Source organism: Dermacentor silvarum, chromosome 5 (genome assembly GCF_013339745.2).
Source record: "Dermacentor silvarum isolate Dsil-2018 chromosome 5, BIME_Dsil_1.4, whole genome shotgun sequence".
Classification (NCBI taxonomy): Eukaryota; Metazoa; Arthropoda; class Arachnida; order Ixodida; family Ixodidae; genus Dermacentor; species Dermacentor silvarum.
The window spans coordinates 88,805,239-88,832,064 of NC_051158.1; the positions used below are offsets into that span (position 1 = coordinate 88,805,239).

A 26,826-nucleotide genomic window follows, 5' to 3' on the forward strand; every position below is an offset into this window, starting at 1 on the left:
TTTTTGAAATGACCGCGGAAATCAAGTGAGATTAATTTTTCGAGTAATAACGCATGGTCTATCGTGTCAAATGCCTTCGTTATATCCAGGAATAGGGCTAACAAAACACGTTTATTTTTCTATTGCATTGTAAACATAATCAGAAAATTCCTCAAGAAGTGTTATCGTATTTCTATTCTTTGTAAAGCCAAATTGCGCATCATTGTTCAAAGAGTATATTTCACAGAATGATTGCATAACGTATGCAACATGCTTTTCCATAATATGTGCTATCGATGACAGTATTGCAATGGGCCTATAATTTATTAGGTCGCCTTTCTTGCCGTGTTTATGCACAGGCCCCACAACAGATATTGAAGTTCGTCAGGTATGTCACCAGTTGAAATATACCGTTCAGTATGTTCAGAAGAACATCTTTTAAAACGCCATAGTTCCTGTGCAAATCTCTCAGACGAATGTCATCATATCCTGGTGGCTTGAACTGTTTCATTCTGCAAATAATGCTCCATAGATCATCCACTGATGCGCACATGCTCGTTTCGGTTGATGTGATACAGGACTACTGACTGTTATGCTTCGCAATTTTTCTGTTGTATTTAAGAACACATCATTAAATTTATCACAGAGTACGTTCACGATTTCCTTTGGAAAATTCTTCTTTCCTGTTTCATCAATGGAAGCCTTTTTCTGCCTACCCATTAGTTCATTCGCTATCTCCCACGTTTTCTTTCCGTCACATTTGTTAAGTGAAAACTGTCGCATGAAAAAAGATCTTTTCGCCTGTCGCATTTTAGCCGTTACTTGATTCCGCACCGCGCTTTACTTTCAGGTTGTTTCCGGCATTTTTGCCATGCCTTATTATTCGTGCAGGACAACTCTGCTATTTCACGAGTTATTTGATATTTTTTATATTTGCTTTATTTCACCATTACGGCACATCAATACCGACAAAAATGTACATAAATGGTGAGGATAGCGAGAAAAAAGCTGCTTTTTAGCAGCTTGACTAGCCCCGCCACCCCCTGCTTACAACGACAGCAACGGAAACAAGTTCACAGAAAACAATTTCAAGCAATGTTTTTTTTCTTCAAGCTCATACAGACTAATTCAAAACAATCTTCATGTTTAAAGCACAAAAAATTCAGGATATCATAGTTAAAATAGCGTTTTTTATAACGTGCGTAAACCTTGATCGGTTAGTTTAAACTTATTTAGTGTGCTCAGAAGACAATACTGTAATAGTTGCAGTCCATAATTTGTTCGTGGCCGGGGGATATACCAATAGTTGGTGTGTCTGGTTAAGCATATGAGGAGGGATTAAGAGTTAAATTTGCTAAGGTGCGAATGTGGCTGCCTTTCTGAATTAATCTGGACCTAAAAGCTGTCAAGAGGTGATATTCATATAGGGTTGTAACTTTTAAAACATTGAACTTAGCAAATAATTCGGACGTGTGCGCAGTGTACGACAAACCTGCAATGCAACGCAAGGCATTTTTTTTGCAATGTGATTAAGTTGTGCAACGAGTTCTTGGTACCAGTAGCACAAACTAGATGGCAGTAACGCAGATGAGGACAGAAAAGAGCAGTTATATAACATAAGCTTTTGTGGCACTGGCAGTATGCGCTGGCATTTTCGCAGGATACCTACGGTTTTACTGAGTTTATTTCTTATGTAGTCTGTGTGGTGTCCATTTGCACGACATGCATGACATCCATTTCTTATCTCGGCTTCTTATTTTGATATTAACAGGTTTAGTTGACTGTTCATAGACATTGCGAAGGATTGGAAGTACACGTGTCAGTACCGCGTGAGCGTCGCCCGTACGTGTGGCGTGTCAGAAGCCTTGCAGTGGCAAGGAGAAAGGCTGAAGCGAACACAGCAGAAGAAAACATCTGAACTGGAAATCACCCTGCAGATCCGCGCATACCGTCGCCCATCCCGACGCCCCTCGCCGCTATACAAGGAAATGCCGTGCGCTTGATGTCCGCGCGATGTTATAACAAAATTACAAGAGCGTACGCATGTACACGTTATGCAGAAACACGCCATCTGTATAACAGGCACTCGAATGCTTCGTCTGCCGTCATAAAAAAAAACAAGTTCCATTCCGTGCTTCGCACAAGAATTGTCGGAAAGCTGATGACTACTGCTAGTCTGGCCTCGCCCACAGCTCCATATAGCTACAAGCGCAACGTAGTCTCGCCGGTTTTGTAATGCTGACTCGTGCCACATGGATTAACGAGCGGCGAAAATAAAAATAAAGATGGCACTGATGAAAATAAAATTGCGCATTGAACACGCGCCTTCCTCATTGCGCCTTTCTCATAATCAAAGGTGACATCAACGTACTACAGCTTTATAGGCAGCATTTACCGTGTCCGCGTTGTACCCGAGGTTTATCGTCCCGTAAAAGGTATATATAGGCAAGCGAGTGCGTGCAGGGAGACCACAGAGTAGCCGTTGAGTTCGCTGATACAGGATCGCATTCACCGGACGATAGTCTAACTAGTCACATTCGTGTATACAAGGATAGACAAGGGAGCAGCTCCGCCTCCAGACATGAAGTTCTTGCAGTTGGTTGCCGTCTTCGGCTTTATTTGCCTGGCCGTCACCACAGCAAAACATATCGGTGAGTTTCTGGTTCCGTTCATATCTGTGTTCACAGTTTTTCTTCGTTTAGTTAGGTATCCTCAGACTTTTTTTTCTCTCTGAAGCCTAACCCTACGGCACAGATGCTTGTTTAAATAAAAGTATGAATGCCCTCCTCATGCTTAAATTGCAATAGTGGCTTAGCCAACATGTCGTCCATGAGCCAACGCATTTATCAGACTGTTTGATTTGTTCTTAGCTTGGCAGCTCTGAGAATCTTTATCCCGAACATCCATCGTTCCTGGGCAAAACATCAACAGGTGATGAATACCTACTGTAGAACTAGGAGCAGCACACTTTGAACAGTTAACCGGGTCTTCAATTGTTGAACTTGCCCAGGTGAACTTGCCCAGGTTGAACATTCCCAGGTCAATCTTAAGCGAAGCATAACTGAGAAGTGAAATTTGGAGAGGAATGAACGCAAAGATGAAAACCATCTATGAGTGAAATACGTGCTGATTTCAATGCATTCTGTAAGTGCTTTACTCAAGAAGCCATTAGATACTTATAAAAATACCGTACGTATAAATGCAAAGGGGCCTCTTGATGCCCGATCATTCGCTCGCCCGCAGATAGGCATTTACTAACTCCCTCAGTTTTCCGTCGTTCCACGACTCCGCGATATTAGTCATTACGGCACTTGGGACATTGTTCATTTTTCTTCTATAGCTCTTGATGGACATGGCATTATAATACAGTCTTTGTGATGTAGCCGCACCTGTTTAATTTTTGCGCAACATTACTGCTGTAACTTAAGTACTGCTTCGTCAGCGTTAAAATAGTTCAGCGTTCATTTCACTTCGCCGTACCACCAATTTTGTAGATTTCTTCTGACTGAATGTTGTGCCCAAAGGGCTCTTTTTTTATTTTACAGAGGGCTTCGTAGAATCACGAACTCGATGCTACCCCCCATTCTATTCTTGTTCAAATGTGATTTTTAATCGCCTTTGGGTGAATGTGTTGTTCCGCCTGTTTAGGTGCATTTTGGAAGACGCAGGAATTATACTTCCATTCGCTTAGCACGCTTATCGAAAGTGCGAAACGCCGTAGGAAACGTCCTAATACCAGCACCGATCTTGAGATATCCGTCAACGAAATCTCATAAAAGGTACATTGCCGTTGCAAATAATATCGCGCCAAAGTAGTAGAGGGTGGCTTCTGAGTAAGGGTCAACTGGAACGCCAATGTATCAGGCAGCAAATTTGAACACTTTCAGCCGCCAAATATTTCTGTTGATTAACAGCTTACTTTGAACTCATTTCTACCACCTTAAGAATAGTAAAAAATCGCTGAGCTGCAGAATATATTATTATTTTAAACAAATTCGTGAGATTTCTCAGGTTTACAGAATGTGGACTCTATTCGAAAACTCGCTGCCGGAATATCAGATATGAGATTGTCAACTATTTCATGTCTAGCGGGCTTGAAACGTACCTATTTATCAACTTGAAAATTATGCCAGGTGCAACACCTCGTGAAAAGAAATGAATGAAGTGAACCCACTACGTCCAACGACATACTCACATGCAACAGAAGAGCCAAGCCTTCTTGGCGCTCTTTGGCCATCCCTGGCCCTTGCCCACTAATAAACCCAATATATGATCATCATCAAGAATGTCAAGCCGTCTACCATCCCACTCATTTTTACTAAAACATTTTCCACACGTTATTTAATCTTGCAGCACAATTCCAATCAGAAGTGTTCCAAGATGTATGCGACACATTTAAATGTCATTAGTTTCATCAATGTTATTGCTGTTAATGCATTAACCTTGTCGTACACAATTGTGTAGACAGCACCTTAAAAGGTTAAGCGCCGGATTCTCACATGTCGTTTATGTGTTGCAGTAAAATTCATTAGTGCTTGCTCTTTCTACAACTGCCAAAAGTCACGAATGTAAACTTTGTGAGTGCGAAGAAATGACAGGGCAACGTCTGTGTGATTGTCCTCGTTTGAGTGGTCCAAGAAAAACGTTGTGCACCAGGCTCGACAAGCTTGACAATGGCCCTCTTACGGAAAAGATAATTCTTGCACCATGGTCCCAGCCGTCATCGGCCCGAGTTGCTCTGAAAGTACAAGGGTGCTTTTAAAAGCATCGGGACTGGACGAAAAAATGAAACCAATCGTTGTCGACTGCGTGCCTCGCACATGTGCTGTTGAATTTTTTTCATATTTTCTCTTCTTTTCTCATCATTTCTGCCCTTTGCCCTTCCCCCTGAGCAGAGTAGAAAACCGGACAGTTAACCTAGTTAAATTCATTGACTTTCATAACCTTTTTTCTCTCTTCAAAGACTGTGATCTCTAAACTGGTGCTAGTCTTATTACTCCTGGAACGGTGCACGATTATTCGAAATTTTCAATAGGAGTCCAGTAGTACCCGCTATTTGACTCCTATTTGGTTAGACAAGTCACTGCTTGAAATTGTCAAATATTCTTTTAAGTTTGCATGTGAGGAATATCAACACTTACTGGCGTCCTGAGGAAGATCGATACAAGTGAGGACTGTACCGTGTGATTCGGCTAAAGGAGAGTCGTGGTTACTGCACAGAGGGCCGATTCCTGAGCGAACGTACGGGTCACATTACCTCCGCTCGATAACGTCCAGTCATTCAAGAAGAATGCCTCAGATTTAGGCCGCCTATACGTGAATTGGTTGTATCGATTAGGGGAAAGCAATTTATTATTTGACCAGTCTCCTGGAAGTTGCATCCCAAACAAGTATGTTCTTGCGATGCTCTGGCATCAAACTTTTCTCACACTACGAACAAAACGCTGAACTTGCATCTGGTGACGTGCTGTTCCCTTGTTTCGGGAATGTCATTGTCGTGGTTGGCCAGATGTTTATGTTTATGCACGAGGCAGGTCAAAATTCCAATTATATACTGAGGTTTTACATGCCAAAAGCGGTATCCGACTATAAGGCCCGCCGTAGTGGGGGACTCCGGAAATTTTTACCACCTGAGGGATTTATTAACGTGCCCCAAATGCACGGCACGAAAGCATGTTCGCATTTCGCCCCGATCACAATGCGACCGCTCAGGCTGGGACTTCATCCGGAGTCCTGGTGCTTACCAGTGGAGTGCGATAGAAGCTGAACCACCACGGCGGGTTATTTTAGCCATGTAATGTTTATGTTTGTGCTACACCTCTCACACACAATGCCGGAATGGTGACAAAATTTCATGCAACTGCACACTCTGAGTCGTTGACGCAGTAATGTCACGTGGACGAGGTCGATGTTCAATTGGCGTTTGTCGAGACGTGTGGCGAGGAGAGGTGTACGCAGACAGATGTACCTTCTACGACATGTGACGTGTAACCGGTTTCCAGGTAAGAGACAAACCCCCGCCGAGGCCGCGGCCAAGACAGCGGCCGACGCCGCTGAAGCAGCACGCAAGACAGCGGCCGACGCCGCTGAAGCAGCACGCAAGACAGCCGCCGACGCCGCAGCAGCAGCAAGCAAGACCCGTGGTAAGGACGACGTCATGGCTTTTGTTTGCTCTCTCTATACGGTAGGCAGAACACACCGGGCCCCGGTGCTGTTACAAACAGGCCGCGGCCACCACATCTCGATGGGGCGGTGACAAGAAAAAAAGGGGAAAAAAGAAAACGCTTGAGCAGTTAGATTTAGACATCCATCATTTATTAACTATAGTAATTTATTACAGTAATACAGTAATTAGTAATGCAGGGGTAATTCGAAATCGCTGGCACAGGTTTTCGTCCTGCACCGCATGGACACAACAATACGCTGATGATGATAATAATGCCACATTGCTCGTAGGCATACATCATCAACAATGTCACCTAAGAGCAAACCTTTATAGTCCCGCCAATATTTTCGTGTGCAACGTTTAGCTGGTGTTACTCATCATTTGTAGCACTTGTGTCCGAAGAAGCTCACATCGCATCGTCGGAAACCTTTAGCAGAAAGCCCTTCGCCGGCTGCTATGGCGACCGCCCGCTTTACCAAGGTTCGTTGCCTCGTTGGAAATACCAATTACGGGATTTGACATTTTAACACGCTCTCGTTAGTATGTATAATTATAAATAGCATGAGATGAAACAGGGAATTTGTTTGTAGGCAACAATTAATCGTGATCCGTGGATTAGAACGCAGCATATGTTGATATGTACCAAGTAGCTTTCCGTCGCATATTTAGTCACATCAAGCGCTTTAGTTCGGGGGCCGTGTGCTTAGCCACTGCTGTCCCTTGAAGGAAATTTGCTTATTCCTCTTCGTATTGCTCAAGGTGTTACACGTAGTCTACTCGGATCCTGAAATGTTGCACCTCGCTACTGTCTACTGTAGCGATCGCCTAAACATCGCCCCAACCCTTCATGCTCCATGATCGTGGATGCGTTCTGAGAATCTGACACTCAGATATCTACGCGCCGCATATCATCTTGAACCACTGTTTACACATTTTTGTACGCGACTTATTTTCGCCTGTTCAGCATGTGGTGGTAAGAAAGAAACTACGGATATTAGGTAAAAAAAAGTGAGCACTCTGCGTACAGAGTGTTAACTGAGCTCAATTCCACTTCAGTGCGTTTATTTTTCCTACAAACGTCCACTTGGCTAGATACACTACCATTCCTGACGGAATACTCGACCTGTCGCGTTCTGTTAACGATGACAAAGGAATAAGTTTGAAGACAAGGCCTTCCTTGTAGAGTTCAGGTTGACTTGAGGTTCGGGTTACCTGGGCATTCAACCACCCTTTCGCCTCATTAATTAAATAATTTCAGGCCTTTTATTGCACGTACGTCAACAAAGGTAGCAAGATGAAGCTTGCAAATTAGTGCGAAAACGCCGGAATGAAACCCAGATGCGCTCGTTCAAACTATCCGCGCCTGGAACCGGAACATGAAGTTTGGCTTTACTCAAAGAAAAATATCGGCCGATCCCATAGTATTAAAATATGGGCCGATCTCGAATGCAGTGCAGTTTAAACAACAAACCATGTCCAAGATTAGTGCGCCCAAGACCTTTCGTCGGTGTCAACTACTTTTTACTCGCCTTTATTAAATGTATAAACAACATATTACAGACAATTTTTCCTTTGCAAGTCTTTGAGTCATGCCATGCGGTGCATGGCTTTAGCCGTGCATGAGGTTTGAGCCAGTCATTGAATTATTTTAATGAAAAAAGTCGCAGTTTCGCCCGAAAGGCGAAGCATCGATTGCGATAGTAAACTAATAGACAACCATACCAAGTAAGGATAGTAGTTTTATCGGCCGTATAAATTTGTAAACTTTCCCATCTTACTAGATTAACGAGTACGGTGTCAGCACGCGCCGGCAAACATGAGCACTTCACACTTGACAACTGCGCATACTCGCTGTCAAAACGCTGGGGTGAGGAAGCGCGCCCCAGCAACGAGTGAAGTGACCTTCGCGCTGTCTGTCGCTTCAACGCAAACCGAGCGGCGAGCGAGCACCCTGCACACGCAAGGCTTGGAGCCGTTGGCCCGCCAAGGCTGTGCCCCCAAAGCAGATGGCATTCATGATAAAGTCCATGCGACCGCGTCATACCCAGTTGCTGCAGAAGTACAATGCCCTTAGCTCCCTCCCCTCACCTGGTACCATGCGCGCGACGGGAGACGGCGCGTTTTCTCCCCGCTTGCCTCTCTTGCGCGCGCGAGATTAAGCCACGACCACCGCCTCAAACCCGCACGCTTTCTCTCGCACATACACCATACGGCGCGCGGTGACAGCGTTATCGTCCTTGGACTTTATACGGAATATCACGGCGACGGCAAAAAATGCGCCTGGAGTGTCCATGCACTTGATATCGCAATAAAAAACGGTTCATTTTTTATTTTATAAAAATCAATATTTCATTACTTCGCATTCATGAGTGCTTGCTATAAATACACAAGGAGCATAATCCTTCAGCCTTGACCTTCTTGTCAACGGAGTGCGCAGTGCTTTGGGATAAAATTATTTCACTTAACACATTTATTGATAATCCATCATGTTTTATGAGTGAAGGGAGTGTACGGGTGGTAAAGCGGGGGGATTGGCTGAACGGATTGGCCGGTGTAATTCAAGGTTTCTTTATGCTTTATTATATTCTTTGTTTATCATTCACAGGTCATAACCAGTCAGTCCCTGGGATAGTGAAGGGGTAGCACAGCTCGGACCTCTTAAAAGGGCTGAAATAGGAAAGGAATTCTAATGGAAACCTCACATTAACTTGGCACAGGTTCTCGCTAGAAGGGTTTGTTAGAGCTAAAGATTTTAATCGGCATTCTAACTGGATGTCATGACTGCGGCATTTACAGGGATTTTGGTATCCAGCTGACAGTTCAGTTACTTCAGCTGTCTCTATCGATGACGTTGACGAAAGGCTCATCTGGCAAGAACTTACTCACTTCCCTTAGCAGTATTGAGGTAGCGATGGCTTAACAGCGATGAAATTTCAGTTATTTGCGAAAACCGTTTTATGGTCTTGTTAAAACCAGATGTGGTCAGTCATATTCCGCTGTGAGCATCGTTACTCCCTAAAAAGCATTTATATTATACAGATTCAACGCACTTGTTTGAATCTACGTGAAGCGAATAATGAAATTCTGTAAAACTAGATATTGAGCGTGCAATTGTCCTTATTTTCAGCTTATACAACGTGCAATGTTCGGAACGCAATGTTTATGTTTAGGCATGACACAGGTCAAAATTCCTATCATGCTTTAACATATACCTATATACTCAGGTTTTACATGCCAAAAGCAGTATCCGACCATGAGGCCCGCCGTAGTAGGGGACTCCGGAAATTTTTACCGCCTGAGGGATTCTTTAACGTGCACCCAATGCACGGCATGCGAGCGTGTTCGCATTTCGCCCCTATCAGAATGCGACCGCTGAAGCCGGGATTTCATCCGGAGTCCTGGTGCTTAGCAGTGGAGTGCCTTAGGCGCTAAGCCACCACGGTGGGTTATTTTATTCATTTAATGTTGGTGTTTGTGCTACACCTCCCACACGCAATGCCAGAATGATGACAGAATTTCATGCAACTGCACACTCTGAGACGTTGACGCAGTAATGTCACGTGGACAAAGTCGATGTTCAATTGGCGTTTGTCGAGACGTGTGGCGAGGAGAGGTGTACGCAGACAGATGTACCTTCTACGACATGTGACGTGTAACCGGTTTCCAGGTAAGAGACAAACCCCCGCCGAGGCCGCCGCCAAGACAGCGGCCGACGCCGCTGAAGCAGCACGCAAGACAGCGGCCGACGCCGCTGAAGCAGCACGCAAGACAGCCGCCGACGCCGCAGCAGCAGCAAGTAAGACCCGTGGTAAGGACGACGTCATGGCTTTTGTTTGCTCTCTCTAGACGGTAGGCAGAACCCACCTGGCCGCGGTGCTGTTACAACCAGGCCGCGCCCACCGCATTTTGATGGGGCGGTGACAAGAAAGAAAAAAGAGAAAACACCCGAGTATTTACATTTCGACATCCGCGCATTTAAAAACTAGTAGCAGTACCGACTCTTACAGAAAACAATGTTGGCAATAAAACCAAGAAATAGAACTGGGCAGGTGATGCAATGCGGAGAACCGATAATGGTTAGTCAGTGTTGTAACCGTTAGTCAAGTGTTGCAGAATGGGCGCCATGGGGAGGAAAAACGCTTTCGAAGAGTACAGAGTATTAGTTGATGCGATGAAATTAGGAAATTGGCAGGCATAGTATGGGTTCATCTGAGGCAATGCAGGGGTAATTGGAAATCGCTGGCACAGGTCTTCGTCCTGCACTGGCCATAACAATACGCTGATGATGATGGGAATGTTAAACTGATCATAGGCATGCATCAAAAATGTCATCTAAGAGCAAACCTTTTGAGGCCCGCTAATATTTACGTTCTCTACAAGAAAAGCAGAAAGTTACCTATCAAGAAAGGGGTGAGGCAAGGAGACACAACCTCTACAATGCTATTCACTTCATGCTTAGAAGAAATATTCTAGCTCTTTGACTGGGAAGGCTTAGGAGTGAGGATCAAGGGCGAATATCTCAGCAACCTTGGGTTTGCAGATGACATTGTCCAATTCAGCAACAATGGAGACGGATTACAGCAAATAATTGAGGACCTTAATCGAGAAAGTGTAAGAATTGGGTGGAAGATGATTATGCAGAAGACAAAGATAATGTTCAATAGCCTGGCAAGAGAACAAGAATTCAGGATCGCCAGTCAGCCTCTAGAGTCTGTAAAGGAGTACGTTTATCTAGGTCAATTACTCACAGGGGACCCTGATCACGAGAAAAAACTTTACAAACGAATAAATTTGGGTTGGTGTGCATACAGCAGGCATTGCCAAATCCTGACTGGGAGCTTACCACTGTCGTTGACAAGAAAAGTGTACAATCATTGCATTCTCCCGGTGCTAACATATCGGGCAGAAACTTGGAGGTTAACAAAGAAGCTCGAGAACAAGTTAAGGACCGCACAAAGAGTGATGGAACGAAAAATCTTAGGACTAACGTTAAGAAACAGGAAGAGAGCGGTGTGGATCAGAGAACGAGTGGGGATAGCCGATATTCTAGTTGACTTTAAGTGGAACAAATGGAACTGGGCAGGCCATGTAATGCGTAGGATGAATAACCGGTGGACCATTAGGGTTAGAGAATGGATACCAAGAGATGGGAAGCGCAGTCGAGGTCGGCAGAAAACCAGATGGGATGCTGAAGTTAGGAAATTTGCAGGTGCAAGTTGGAATACGCTAGCGCAAGACAGGGGTAATTGGAGATCGCAGGGAGAGGCCTTCGTCCTGCAGTGGACATAAAATATAGGCTCATGATGATGATGATGATGTATATTTACGTGTGCAACCTTTAGCTGATGTTAAAGTCATCATTGATAGCACTCCGAAGCATCTTACATCGAATCGTCCGAAACCATTGACGAGAAAGCCCTTCGCCCGCTCCTATGGAGACCGGCCGCTTTACCAAGGTTCATTGCCCTATTTGGAATACCAATTCCGGGATTTGACATTTTACCAAGCTCTCGTTAGTATGCATAATATATAACCAACATGAGAGGGAAGATATAATTTGTTTGCAGCCAACCTATTATCGTGATCTTTGGATTAGAACGCGACATATGTTGATATGAAAGAAGTAGCTTTCTCGTCGTACATTCAGTCACACTAAGCGCTTTAGTTCGGGACGCATGTGCTTAACCACATCTGCCCCTTGAAGGCAATTCGCTTATTCGTGTTCGTATTGCCAAAAAGTGTACATGAAGCCTGCTCGGAGCCTGCAGTGTTTCACCTCGCTGCTACCTGGTGCTGAGCAGCGCAGTGTCACAGCTGCTAAGCCACCACGGCGTTTAATTATGGTCATCAAATGTTGATGTTTGTGCTACACCTCTCAACCCTAATGCCGGAATGCTGACAGAGTTTCATGCAACTGCACACTTTGAGGCGTTGACGCAGTAATGTCACGTGGACGAGGTCGATGTTCAATTAGCGTTTGTCGAGACGTGTGGCGAGGAGAGGTGTACGCAGACAGATGTACCTTCTACGACATATGATGTGTAACCGGTTTCCAGGTAAGAGACAAACCCCCGCCGAGGCCGCCGCCAAGACAGCGGCCGACGCCGCTGAAGCAGCACGCAAGACAGCGGCCGACGCCGCTGAAGCAGCACGCAAAACAGCGGCCGACGCCGCAGCAGCAGCAAGTAAGACCCGTGGTAAGGACGACGTCATGGCTTTTGTTTGCTCTCTCTATACGGTAGGCAGAACACACCGGGCCCCGGTGCTGTTACAACCAGGCCGCGGCCACCACATCTCGATGGGGCGGTGACAAGAAAGAAAAAAAGACAAAACACTCGAGCAGTTACATTTCAATATCCGCGGATTTATAAACTAGTAGCGGTACTGACTGTTACAGAAAAAAAATGTTGGCATTAAAAGCAAGAAATAGAACTGGGCAGGCGATCCAATTCGGAGAACCGATAACGGTTAGTCAGTGTTATAACCGTTAAGTGTTGCAAAATGGGCGCCAGGGGAGGAAAAATGTGTTCGAAGAGTACAGAGTATTGGTTGATGCGATGAAATTAAGAAATATTGCCACGTGTACTTGTTTATCTTTCACCAGTGACAGCTCTTCACCGGCTCACAAATGTTAACCGTTATCGCACGGCGCAGGACGCGCCTGCATGTATCGGAAGTTTCTCGAACGTTATCGATGCTTCTTTCCGTTGTCTGTATTCACCAACGCTTATGTTATCAGATTGTATGACCGACGTGAATTGTCTAGAACTTTCTGGAAGACACGCGGGCACCAGGGAATAACCTGGAACATTCGATGACTCATGTATAAAAGCCAACGCGTTTCGCCGCTGATCAGATTTCGACGATCGCCGACTGTGTTCGCCGCTTTCGTTGTGCTACGAGCGCAGCTTGCTTTTGTGGGCACAGGTTCGCCCAATAAAAACTAAGTTTTGTCATACACAGTTTTACGACTGTTTACTTCAGCGTCACTACTACGTGACAATATGCAGGCATAGGATGCGTTCATCTGAGGCAATGCAGGGGTAATTGGAAATCGCTGTCACAGGTCTTCGTCCTGCACTGGACATAACAATATGCTGATGATGATGGGAATGCTAAACTGATCATAGGTAAGCATCAAAAAGGTCATCTAAGAGCAAACCTTTTGAGGCCCGCTAATATTTACGTGTGGATCCTTTAGCTGATGGTAAAGTCATTTTTGATAGCACTCCGAAGCAGCTTACATCGAATCGTCTGAAAGCATTGACGAGAAAGCCCTTCGCCGACTGCTATGGCGACCGGCCGCTTTACCAAGGTTCATTGCCTTATTTGAAATAACAATTCCTGGATTTGACATTTTACCGCGCTCTCGTTAGTATCTATAATATATAGCCATCGTGAGAGGGAAGATATAATTTGTTTGCAGCCAACCTAGAATCGTGATCTTTGGATTAGAACGCGACTTATGTTGATATGTAAGAAGTAGCTTTCCCGTGGTACATTCAGTCACACTAAGTGCTTTAGTTGGGGGCGCATGTGCTTAGCCACTGCTGCCCCTTGAAGGCAATTTACTTATTCATGTTCGTATTGCCAAAGAGGTTACACGAAGCCTGCTCGGAGCCTGCAGTGTTTCACCTCTCTGCTACCTGGTGCTTAGCAGCGCAGTGTCATAGCTGCTAAGCCACCACGGCGATTTATTTAGGTCATGAAATGTTTATGTTTGTGCTACCCCTACTGAAAAATCCGTATGCCCCATAAGTCCCATATCCACTAATCCGATATGAAACATACAAGATCCCATATAAAAACCCGTTTTTCCCATATGTAATATGATGTTATTGGATGTAGGTGTTATGGGGAATACGGGGCTTTTTCAGTAGGGACACCTCTCACAACTAATGCCGTAATGCTGACAGAGTTTCATGCAACTGCACACTATGAGACGTTGACGCTGTCATGTCACGTGGACGAGGTCGATGCTCAATTGGCATTTGTCGAGCCGTATGGCGAGGAGATGTGTACGCAGACAGGTGTACGTTCAACGCCATGTGACGTGTAACCGGTTTTCAGGTAAGAGACAAACCCCCGCCGAGGCCGCCGCCAAGACAGCAGCCACCGCAGCAGAAGCAGCACGCAAGACAGCGGCCGACGCCGCAGAAGCAGCACGCAAAACAGCTGCCGACGCCGCAGATGCAGCACGCAGTGGCTAGCAGCAGCCTAGCAGCAGCAGCAGCAGCAGCAGCAGCAAATGTCCAATAAACGGAAAGGTCCGCAAAAAAAATTGCTTCACTTTTGATTTGTGTTATTTCCATAAACATACAATACATTTTAATGAGGATTTACGAAAAAAGTTGCACACAGCAGCCTGAGGGGCCTTAGAACCTAGTCTGACGGCACTCAGCTGCAGGCACAGGGACTAATTCAGTACCGACAACACAAACAAAGCGGCACAGTACAATGTTGGCTTGGACGTGTGTCAGCAAAAAGAAATGAAATATAAGAAAACACTAGCAACCATAAAATCCAATAAATACGTATCACAGAACTTTGACAATGCGTGTAGGCTGTTTTAAACTGAAAGGTATTCTAGCGACTTGCGCAAGTTTTCCTGCAAGGAAGTCTATGTGCTCAATCCATGACATATGGCTATCAAAAAACACACCGAGCGTTTTCGCAGACCAGACAAGCTGAATTCTTGAAGAGCCTATTAAAATTTCCATCTCTAAGTTCTCACATAACTTTTTTCTTGAAATGAAATAGCCAAATTTTTTAAATGTAATGTAACAATACGACTCGCAATATTGTTGCATGGAAAAAGCATACTATCAACTGCCTAGATTATATATTTTGGTTCACTATGCACAAGAACAAGATCATTTACATAGAAATCGAAAAAAGAGGTCCGAGTATGCTCCCATGAGGAACTACAACTTCTACGTGCATGATCTGGGAGCAGATGGCATCAATTTCAACAAGTTGACTCCACTGCTTCAAATATGACTTGAGTATATCTAAAGTAATGTCACGAATACCGTAGTACTCTAGCTTCTTTAATAAAAGTTCATGATTAATAGACTCGAATGTTTTACCGAAGTCGATTAGAATCCCGAGCGCGAGCACATTTAATTCAAAGTTTCTCAATGTGAATACCTTTTGTTCTAGTAAGGAAATCAGGGTTTACCTTCCTCCCTTCTAAAAGCATACTGATGTTTCACAGGTTGTGTTTTTCTAAGAAATCTGAAATACGCCGAAATATTATTTCCTCGGGTTCTGTTGAAAATTTTGGAAGTATAGAAATAGACCTGTAATTCGATATCTCTTTGTTTGTTTAGAAATACCTGACACGCCTACGAAGAGGCATTGGGTGAGGGGGCGTATATTAAAGTACAATACAATCGTCAAATAGATATCGATGCTACAAGTAATCAGAAATTGACACAAAATGAAGAAATATGCACATAAAGAAAACCACACACCTCCTAGAAAAAAGAAAAAGAAATGAACAGATAAGCGTTGCATAAAAACAGCAAGCAGTGAAAGAAAAGTTACATTATACGTTACATTGTTACAAAGGACTTTATACATTGCGTAAAACTAAAAGACACAAAAAGTTTTATTACACTTTTATTAAACAATCCAAGTACTTTAGCGTTCTTAATTTTGGCAGGAAATACCCCAGATGCCAGACAGAGGTTGTAAACGTATACTAAAACAGGTGCGATAACGTCTCAGACGTGTTTTTAGGTGTAATCTGTACACCAACAATGTCACACGATGTAACATTACGCAACTTTAAAAATAAGTGAATTCAGATTCTGAAGTATAGGATATAAGGAAATACTATCGGGCCATCTAACCTGAACACAGCGGTAGGCATTTCTATCTACAGATATGCCAGCTTGCACTGGTAAAATAGTTATTAAAACAATCGGGTAGCACTTGATGCGGAATAATAATGGCGTCTTTAAAAATGTCAATAGTTGTATATGACGACGACGCTCGATTTAGCATATTTTGTTTTTCCAAGTTTTACGACTATCATTTTGACAAGATTTGAAGTATTCATATTCAGAAGAGATTTTAGCTTTGCGAAGCTCGTTTTTTAGCTGATTAGGGTAATGTTTACATGTGAGCACATCAGTTATATTAAAGAGCACGTTCTTCAACTTTATTTTACGGAACAGGGCGTCCGTGATCCATGGTTTGCGAATTTGCGAAAAGCGCTTGCGTTTCGTTCGCAGAGGAAAGTTTTCGGTGTAACACGCGCTGAAAACCCGCATAAATTCCTCATATGCTAATTCGGCATACTGTGTGGCACATACATCGCTCCACTTGAGTAAACGGATCTCAGTACAAAAAGATTCTAGACGATTTATTGTAATCAGTTGGTTGGGTTAAAGACGATGTCCTTTGATTTTGGTGCATCGTTTAAGACAGAAAAAAATGGGCATGGGGTCCCTCAGGGTTATGATGGCCGTAGAAATATTAGTTATAAAGAGATCCAGGCTATGTGAACGCGACATAGGTTACTCGCGTTGGAACGGAGATCACACTTGAGCATCCATGCGACTGAAGCAAGATATGAAATTCCCGAACCAAGCGAGTGTCAGCTAACATATTAAAGTTCAAGTCGCCACTCCTTATGACTTTATACATAGAAACTTATATAAAAAGTTATCGAGAAAAACAGAAACACGGGATATTCACACCCGGTGGACAATAAAATGTTGCGTAAATCCATCTGCCACACAGAAAGAATAGAACCTCGTAATGATTGGTGACGCATGATAATTGTTCGATTTAGTCAACAGTATTATTGTCGTGAACAATTAAGCTAGCAGACCACCACGAGAGATGGTCCTGAATTGATTGAAACATTGATAGGTCAGGCAGATGCCAAGTAAGAGAACTAAGGTTGTACCATGTCTCAGATGACTTAATGTAGTCTGATTGAAAATTATGGCTGCTCAAGGACACATATGGCTGATTGTCTTAGCTTGGAGCAGACTGACAGTTTAAATGAAAGCTTTTAGGCGATAGACTGTGTTCCGGACCGATGCAATTATGAAACTCTTTAGGAGATACCCAATCTGCACAAGACATGGTGGACTGATCACATGCAGGTTGACCCATCATTTCAGACAGTTAAAGTCAGCTGTGTTCGTCGCCACAAGAGCAGTATTACCTCCTTCTTGCTGATAAGTATCTTTCCACCACGATGCCAGACGAAACGAAATTTATTTGCTTTCGCCCATTTCTTAGCATGCTTAGGCAGAACCCTGGTATGCGTTGTCAAGTTCTCAATCATATACAGGGCCAGATCGAACAGTCGGAAACAATTTTCTTTGTACAGCGAAGCTGTTAAGGTGTGCGGCCAAGTCAAAACTGGAAATTTTTTTCAAAATGTCAAGTCTTTGTTTTCCACATTGTTAGATGAGGAAATTATTCGACATCATTTTGCTGCAAAAAGTTTCTTCTTACGCAGTTTCTTTCAAAAGATACATAAAAAATATGAACCCAGCCGGCGTCTAGGAAACCTAAACTTAAAGTGCCAGTATTCTGTGCAGCAGAAAAATGCCCTGGTTTGATGTTCTTTGCTGGTTATTGAACAATCGTATCACGTGAAACTATGATAATGTCCTAATAGCATTTTAAACTTTATATATCAATTAAAATAATAAACGTCTCACTAGGTGGACGTCCAATTTTTTGCACGCATTGTTTACGTTCTGAAGGCGTCGCGCGCGCTAAAGGAGCAGCGGATTGTTTGGCGGATGTGTTTACTCTCTGCCGCTTACTTTTTCTTACTGGCAGCCACAGAATGGGGAAGTTTAGAGCGCAAAGACGCACAAAATGAAAGTTTGGCGGCAATCAGTAAAAGGAAGTCGGAGTGCGCGACGGACCTGGAAACGTACTGCAAATACCCGTATTAGCATACCTCTAATTCGCAAGCACATGGGCGTTTTGGCATTTCGCCTCCATCGAAATGCGGCCTCCGCAGCCGGTCTTCAATCCTGCGATCTCGTCCTCAGCAGCGCAATGCCTTAGCTGACTGAGCCACCGCGGCGGGTACCATCTGGTTCGTAAAACGTATGACGATACCAAGAATTTTGTCCGCCCTGGCTGGCAGATTGTAGATTACAGACATGTATTACTCGTTCAGCAAGTCTCGACTGAGCTTGGATGTCAGAGCATTCATTTCGGGGAGCAGGCATTCGTCTTGAACATGCTTAAAGCCATGAACCGCAAGGTTCAACTATCTGTTCTGATACTCGAGTTCACTGACAAAAGAAGGAATGCGCTGCAGTTCGACGATATGGGCACCTGTTTGTTCGAGCTGCGAAATCTTGGCGATAAGACATTTATTATCGCTAACACGCCTGGTTACAGTCGCGACTTCTAAATTCATGAATGATTGATTCCGGGCTTTGCAGAGGCTTCGCGAAAGGCAGTCACGTTCTTTTTTTCTTTTATTTAATGCTACGGAGTCCACGGGCAAGAATACTCGTCGAAAGCAATCCGCGGCACCTTTTCTTCAGTCGTAACACATTCTTAGTATCCGAACGTCGCACAGCACCTGCGAGACACGCCATCGTGGACGGCTTTGGATTTTGATCTATTAGTTTCGTTAACGGGCCACCGTATTATTTCCTTCAATAGTCTATTCAGTTTCTTACAGGCATACAAGACTATGTTTTTTTCAGCATGTTCCCTATTTGCGTCTATTATTCCTATCATTCCGGTATTCCTATCATTCCGGTAGGTTCTATTATTCCTATCATTGCCGTATGTATTTTACACAGAATACTCGGGCACCCTCAAATGTAATGCATTCACTTCTTGCCTGAGCACGCCCGTAATTGAGATGCAAATAAACATAGCTTGAGCTCAATTTTTGCGAACTAAAGGTGGCATAAAACGCTGACGTCATCCTGAACAAGATGGACATAGGCCGTAGTACTCAATCTTTTAGCGCCTCTATTTGCAAGCTTATATTTTTCCGGCTGTGAACATGTACCTCAGAAAGATCCGCTTGATGATTCTCATGTGCTAATTGTTGCGACTCGCACTCCCATATCATGTGTGCTAGAGTGGAGCTCTGCCCGCAGGTCGGGTAGGCGTCGTCGCGATATACGTCGGGGTAATCTTCGTGTAGAACGGCCAGACACGGATATTTGCCGGTCTGAATGCAGCTTGCGCCCTATTCAACTTAAGGTGAGAGAGTGGAAAGACCCTTCTAGGCATGTAGAAGAATTTCGTAACCCTTGAGTAACAGGAGCATCCCTGTGGCCGTAGGGGGGAGGGGAGTCGGCGCTCCTTACAGAGGAAGCGCGGTCGTTGAGGTCGCGCGCAGCCTCGTGAGCAGACTCATTGAGGCTCGGGGGAGCACCCTTGAGCGACCCTACGTGTGCGGGAAACCAGTGAATCGAATGATGCGTGAGAGCATCCGGACTGTAGACGTTAAGAAGACGAGCAGCCTGCTCAGCCATGCGACCCTTCTGAAAAGCCCTAAGTGCCGTTTGGGAATCGCTATAGATCTCGGACTCACGGCCGTCTAGCAGGGCGAGGGCGATGGTGGCTTGCCCGGCGACTCGGAAGCGAATCGAAGCGAATTGAAGCGCTATTGAAAATCTTGCCTCTGGAGACGACCACGACGACGGTTAAGGTCTTCCCATCGCTGTACTCCGCGGCGTCGACGAAGCTTGCTCTGATCACTTGTTGCTTGATCTGTTTGAGAATCGCTGCTGCTCTCGCCTTCCGTCTGCCCTCGTTGTGGATGGGATGGACGTTTCGAGGCATGGGGGCCACTTCGAACTTGTTTGGAATGCACCTAGGGATCGGGGTACTGACTCTCGAGGATCCCGCAGCACGGTAACCCAGCTCTTCTAGGATGCGTTTACCTGCCGTTGTGGTGGTCAGGTGAGCGATTTGCGCGCGTTTTTGGGCTTCGGCAATCTCCTCGGCGGTATTTTGTACCCCCAGCTTGAAGTGATCTTTGGTATGGGTAATAATGGGTAGCCCGAGAGCCCTTTTGACTACTTTGCGAATGAGAGCGTTGAGCTTGTCTTGCTCCGCTCTGAGCTAGTTGTGCATAGAAATCGTGTACGTGAAGTGGCATAATACGAACGCGTTGATCAGGCTGAGGAGACTGCCTTCCTTCATGACTCGTTGCCTGTCTGCGATTCTTCGAACGAGGCGGAAAGCGTTGTCCGTCTTTTCGATGATCTTGCGGAGAGCCGTTCCGTTCCCGGCGTTGAATTCGACAAACATGCCCAGGGCCCGAATGACGCCTACCCTGGGTATCATCCGTCCGTCACAAGTGGGAAGACTGATGTTGCTTTCAAAGACTGGCTTCCAATCTGTGGGTCTGCATCCCTTCTCTTTTCTGTAAAGCAGAAGCTCCGACTTGGCGGGGGAGAACCGACGTCCGGTGGGGCGGAGATACTCCTCGATCACGTCGATCGCCTCCTGTATGGCTTCTTCGACTCTGCCCTCGCAGCCCCCGGCGCACCAGATGGTAATGTCGTCGGCGTATATTGTGTGCTTGACGTCCTCGACGCGTGCCAACCTCTCCAAAAGACCAATTATGCAGATGTTAACAGTGTGGGGGAGATTACGGCACCCTGAGGAGTGCCCCGTCCTCCGGGGGGTACATCTTCGAAGCGGAAGTCTCCAATGCGAAGCTTGGCCTTCCTGTCCGTTAGAAAAAAGAGCGGAAATAGCTGTGGAATCTGAAACAGAGACCCAGGTCTGAAATGGTCTGGTCGATGAAGGTGTGGAGCGCGTTCTCCAAAGCCTTCTCGAGGTCCAGACTGAGCAGAGCCTTGACATCTCTGGAACGGCCGTCCACGATCTGATGCTTGACTAATTTCATGGCATCCTGCGTCGAGAGTCCGGCGCGGAAGCCGATCGTGTTGTACGTGTAAACCTCGTTGTCTTCGAAGTACCCGTTGAGCCTGTTGAGGAAGACGCGCTCCATGACCTTGCCGACGCATGACGTTAGAGAAATCGGCCTGAGGTTTTCGATGTTGGGGCTTTGCAGGGCTTAGGAATGAGCACCGTGAGGCGGTCTTCCAATCTGCAGAAACCATGCCGCTTCTCCTGGACTTGTTGACCTTGTCGGGCAGAAAGACGATCGACAGGTTGCTGAGGTTTATGAACATTCGGTTGGTGACTCCGTCCGGACCCGTCACAGACTTGTGCTTGAGCGCGAAGATGGCCTGTCTGACCTCGGCAACGGAGAAGTCTAAGCCATGCTTGGGGCTAGGAGGGCCTCGGTAGTCCGGAATTTATGTCGACATTTCCCCATCCCGCCGGACGGGCAGGTATTTCTGAATGAGTTTGGAGACAAGTACATCGACTGTGTGAGATCTGGTGGCTTCGTGTAGGGCCCGGGCCACCGTATGCTTCTGATATGACTTGGAGCCACTTTCTCCGAGAAGGTGCCCAGGACTTTCCATTGCGCATCTGTCCATCAATGGATTCGCAAAGCTCGTCCCACTGCTGCTGGCATAGCGCTTTGCAGTGGTCATTGATGACCTTGTTGAGCTCCGAGATCTTCTTTCGGAGTCTGCGGTTGAGCCTGTGACCCTTCTATAGGCGCAGCAGGGCATTTTTGGCCTCGATCAGATGGACGAGTCTGCTGTCCATTCGCTCGACGTCGTGATCAGTTTCGACTTTCTTGGTGGCCACTGAAGCGTTGTCGCGGATGCATTCGCACAATTCTTCGAGGCTGGTGGGTGCCCTGGCTCTCCCGGGTTCTTCCCTAAACTTGCGAAAACGTATCTTGACGTTCTTGATGAAGGTGAAGTCGGGTGTCTTTCCCCGGGTGACGGAGTTGCCGATGCCCGTTGGAAGAGCTTTGTCCGTGACCAGAGTGAGGTCAATCTCGTTTGCGCCTTGCCACAGGTTTCGCCCCTTGGTAGTGTCGTAGACGTAACCCCAGGGGCCGTAGGGGGCACTGAAGTCGCCGACGACGACCAAGGGTCGAGGGCCGGCCAGATCAGTCGCTTTCTTGAGGATGATCTTGAAATGTTGGCGCGAGTCCCTGGGTTTGCTATAGATATTGAGGACAAAGACGCTGTTTCTACGCTGATTCCGCTGCGGCGCGTCGAGCAAGATCTCAACCATGACATATGCGATTCTACCGCTCACCAGCTTGAGGTCATGGGTGAGATGAGTAAGCCTTTTATCGATCAAGGTGCAAATGCCTCGCCCCCGAGCTGGCCCGACACGGCTCTGTAGCCATGGAGCGATGCCGCGGTGACTAATGTTTCCTGGAGAGCAATGACCAGAGTTCTATTGCCAAATGCGAAAACTCTCTTTGGATCTATCCATTATTGGGTTGACCGGATGGGCTACCGCTTAACGAGGCAGTTAGGGCTGCGCAATGAAGCGGTTCTTCTGTCGCCGCGTTGGTGGGATACTTAAGTCTAGCTTCCCGCAGTAGCGGTTGAACGACGGTGGCGGGTGAAGCCATTCGCGCTTCAATGGTCTCGATGCGATCTGCGAGAGCTCCGAGGCCCGTATTGTGGTGCCCGAGCGGAACTTGAATTTTGCGAACGCTGTCGGTGAGGAAACTCACGCTAGAGATGACCTGTTTGAGGCTGTCTGCCAGTGCAGTAAGAGTTTACTTAAGCTCGCTGACTTCTGCGGACAACACTCCCGATTCGCATGTTTGATTTACTACTGCTCTGCGTTTGGAGGTCGTCGCAATACCATCTACCGGTGCTGGGATTAGAGTCTCGGAGGCACTGACTGCCGCGCCGTTACCCGACGCATTCGAAGCAAGTTTCTTGATCTCCGCCATTTCGTTAACCAGCCTCTTGATCGTGTTCTTGAGGTCGTCGTTCTCTTTGCGTAAGCCAATGACTTCCGCGTCCCTAGCTTGCTCTGGGGGCACAAATTCGCATGCCATCTTCCTCATCTTTGCATATGGGCATCATGCACCACGAGCCGCGATTTCTTTGTCGTCGTGGCGCGGAATCTGAGAATAAATAAGTTCATCAGAAGTGGTGGAGGGTGCTCCTCGTGCCCCAGGTCCTATCACCGGTTGTGCCTGGAGCTCCGCTCGGGTCGTCACGTATATATTGTTCCAACGGCTTCCGGCTTCAGGGCGAGCCTCAGACGGGCATAAACGTTCTCTTTCTCGTTTTTTCCGCTGACACTCGTTCGTCTTCCACTCAAACGGCTACACTGACAGTAATATTTCAACCATTCCAGACGAAGCCCGCGGGCAAGTGAGTTAAGTTGACGCAGTGAAGGGCTTGAGACGAGTGACGTGCACAACCTCATTTTTGGCGGAGCGCCGTCCATTTGCGGCGAGACGCCCCAGTCGATGATGTACTTCACTGAGCTGGTCAACAATAACGTACGGGCCAGTATAGTTGGCGAGAAGTGTCTGACACAGGCCATGTTTGCGAACCGGAAACCATAGCCAGACCGGTCATATATATATATATATATATATATATATATATATATATATATATATATTGTACTGAAGGCGATTGACCGCGCTTCGATGTCTGGGGAAAGAAGACGACGATGAGTGTGGTTGTTGTTGACGCTCTAGCTCGCGCTCGCCGGTAACCAGACCTGCCTTTCGGATAGCCTTCTGTAACGCCACATCGAGGCCTGCTTGAAGACCAACACCCCCATTTTAAGTGGTGGAGGTGCGGGGTACTGTCCATCCTGGAACTTCGCAGCCGTACGCTACCATCAGCTTTCACCATGACTGATCCTGGCCCATCGCAAGCTGCTCCCGTGCCAACGACAATCCACTGTGCTGGCGTGCCCCGACAACGGGACCCACCTGTATTTTGCGGCACCGACGACCAGGACGTCGAGGATTGGATCGCCGAGTACGAACGAGTGAGCTCTAGTAACAAATGGGATGACCGCGCCAAGCTCACGAACGTTCACTTTTACATCACTAATGTAGCCGGCCTCTGGTTCAAAAACCATGAAACCGAAATCACGAGCTGGTCGACCTTTACGGCAGCCGTCGCGGAGGTCTTCGGTCGTCCCGCCGTGCGCTGGCTTCGCGCGGAACAGCGCTTGCGCAGTCGAGTCCAACGCAGGGAGGAGACGTTTACAAGCTACATCGAAGATGTTCTCTCCCTGTGCAAGCACGTCGACCCATCTCTCACTGAAGGAGAAAAAATAAAGCAAATCATGAAAGGAGTCGACGACGACGCATTTCAGATGCTTGTCGCTAGGAACCCCCAGACGGTAGCCGATGTGATACAACTCTGCCAGACTTACGACGAGCTGCGAAAGCAGCGTGCGTCGACGCGCCGTGCTGCTCAAGATACAGCAGACATTTCCACCCTTGCCAGCTACGCCACTGCTGATCACACCGTTTTGCTGCCACACATAAAGCAGTTCATCCGCGAGGAAGTTGCACGTCAACTTTCCCTTGTCGCCCACACACCTGAGCCAGCGCCGTCATCTTTAGATCCACCTCTTCGTCATTTCATTGAGAGGCAAGTCGCCCAAGCACTACCAACTGCCCCGCCGGCGTTGCCTGTCCCTACGCCATTAACTTACGCTGCCGCTCTTGCCAGACCACAGGCCCCATCTCTTTCTGGCGCCTACCGTGCCACCGGGTCCTTCTACACGTCGCCGCCACCCTCGCGCCCGGTGCCCCATCCTTCTGCGCCCACCGGACCATCTGTTGTGAATCCGTGGCGTACCATTGATAACCGGCCCATATGCTTCGCATGTGGTCTTGCGGGCCATATAGCCCGCCACTGTCACCGTCGCAGCTTCCGCTCTCAACATGGTGTGGCTTCGCCAACCTATCAAGGTGCTCAGCACTCACCACGAGTTCCTTCTCCCGTCGCCGACCCGTTTTCTACACGCCGCCCGTATGACTCACGCCGGTCATCTTCTCCCCGTCGCCGATCCATCTCCCCGATGCTTCGCCGACCTAGCCCCGCACGAGAGGAAAACTAACAGCCGCAGTTCCCGAGGCAAGAACTGCGCTGTCATCGAACTCTCCAAGACCTCATTTTTACCCGCCTAACGAAATTGATTTATTGGTAGAAGGTATCGCCGTACGTGCACTTGTCGACACAGGAGCTGTTGTTTCTGTACTTAGCGAAAAATTGTGCCGCGATCTGAGAAAAGTGACCACCCCGCTTACCTATGTTTCCCTGCGTACGGCGACCTCGCATCACGTCAAGCCTACCGCTCAGTTCACAGCCCGTGTAATTATTCAAAATGTTATGTATGCCGTTAAGTTTGTCGTCCTGCCCCGATCATCCTACGACGTAATCCTAGGATGGGATTTTCTGTCTACTCATCAAGCCCTCGTGGACTGCGCGCGTGCCGAACTCACATTGTCGACGCCGTGCCCTGACCTCGATGACCACGCTACCCCTAAAGTGTTTGCCGCGGCTGACATCCACATCGCCCCTTTGTCCGTCGTTCTGGTACCGGTGTTTTCGCCTGCCCCCGCCAACTCACCTGTTTTGTTTTCGCCATCTGCAGCTCCTGCTCGGCGCCGAAACTTCCTCCTCCCGTGGGCTGTCATCTACTTCTGCAATGGTTCTGCGGCTATCTACGTGTGCAATGTATCTGAATGTCCGTCACTTCTACTACGCGGCGAGTGTCTGGGAAGCTTCGAGACTTTTGACTGCCTTTTCGAGGATGCAATGCTTGGCGCTAAGGCATCACTACCGATTTGTGCCATCGCTCCTGCCGCTGACACCGACGATCCTGACGACATATTCTTAAATGCCGTCGATTCCGCCCTCACACCTGCGCAGCACAACTTTATTGTGCAACTCCTACAGCGTTTTCGAGCCTCCTTCGACCACAACCAGTCTTCCTTAGATCGAACATCAGCAGTTGTTCATCGGATCGATACCGGTCAACAAGCACCATTGCGCCAGCGCCCATATCGTGTGTCGACTGCAGAACGCCGTGTCATCGATGAGCAGGTAGACGATATGCTGAAACGTGGAATAATCCAGCCCTCCAGCAGTCCCTGGGCCTCTCCAGTTGTGCTGGTAAAGAAAAAGGACGGATCCATCCGGTTCTGCGTGGATTACCGCCGTCTTAATCGAATAACCCGCAAGGATGTGTACCCTCTACCACGCATCGACGATGCCCTGGACTGCCTACAGGGAGCAGAATTCTTCTCGTCCTTAGATCTGCGCTCGGGATACTGGCAGGTGCCGATGGCAGAGGCCGATCGCGAAAAAAACGGCTTTTGTGACGCCCGATGGCCTGTATGAGTTCACAGTAATGCCCTTCGGCCTCTGCAACGCGCCTGCTACTTTCGAGCGCATGATGGACACGATCCTTCGAGGCCTCAAGTGGCATATTTGCCTTTGTTATTTAGACGACATTGTGGTCTTTTCCTCTGATTTTGCGTCCCATCTAACTCGCCTCGAACAAGTTCTCGCTTGCCTCTCAGCTGCAGGACTGCAACTGAACTTGAAGAAATGCCACTTCGCCGCTCGAAAGCTTACGATTCTAGGTCATGTTGTTTCGAAGGACGGTATTCTCCCCGACCCTGCCAAACTTACAGCCGTTTCCGCGTTTTCCAAACCAAGTACCATGAAAGATCTCCGCAGCTTTATCGGCCTATGTTCTTATTTCCGACGCTTTATCCGCAATTTCGCTATGATCATCAACCCTTTGACCAAGCTCCTCGCTGGCAGTCATAA

At 46.9% G+C, this 26,826-nt stretch overlaps 3 protein-coding genes across 8 annotated transcripts in view; 1 reads left to right on the top strand and 2 right to left on the bottom strand.

The window, feature by feature from the left end:
• The window catches only part of LOC119453576 (neurofilament heavy polypeptide-like), a 512,698-nt gene that overhangs the window by 109,799 nt on the left and 376,073 nt on the right, over window positions 1-26,826 (bottom strand). The gene's annotated exons all lie outside the window — the stretch shown is intronic.
• LOC119453577 (tol-Pal system protein TolA-like) overlaps window positions 1-26,826 on the bottom strand; it is a 281,346-nt gene that overhangs the window by 47,585 nt on the left and 206,935 nt on the right. The window lies entirely within an intron of this gene.
• Window positions 2,297-14,429, top strand: LOC119453578 (tol-Pal system protein TolA-like). Of its 4 annotated transcripts, none has more exons than XM_049668264.1 (5): window positions 2,297-2,630; window positions 5,982-6,122; window positions 9,813-9,941; window positions 12,202-12,342; window positions 14,216-14,429. In XM_049668264.1, the coding sequence occupies exons 1-5, from the start codon at window positions 2,561-2,563 to the stop codon at window positions 14,353-14,355; spliced, it is 621 nt and encodes a 206-aa protein (XP_049524221.1). In that variant the 5' UTR covers window positions 2,297-2,560; the 3' UTR covers window positions 14,356-14,429. The 4 variants fall into 4 exon arrangements, with proteins under 4 accessions (XP_049524221.1, XP_049524220.1, XP_037571557.1 ...); XM_049668263.1 differs by having other exon boundaries at window positions 2,298-2,630; window positions 9,813-9,953; window positions 12,202-12,330; window positions 14,216-14,428; XM_037715629.2 differs by having other exon boundaries at window positions 2,298-2,630; window positions 9,813-9,953; window positions 14,216-14,427.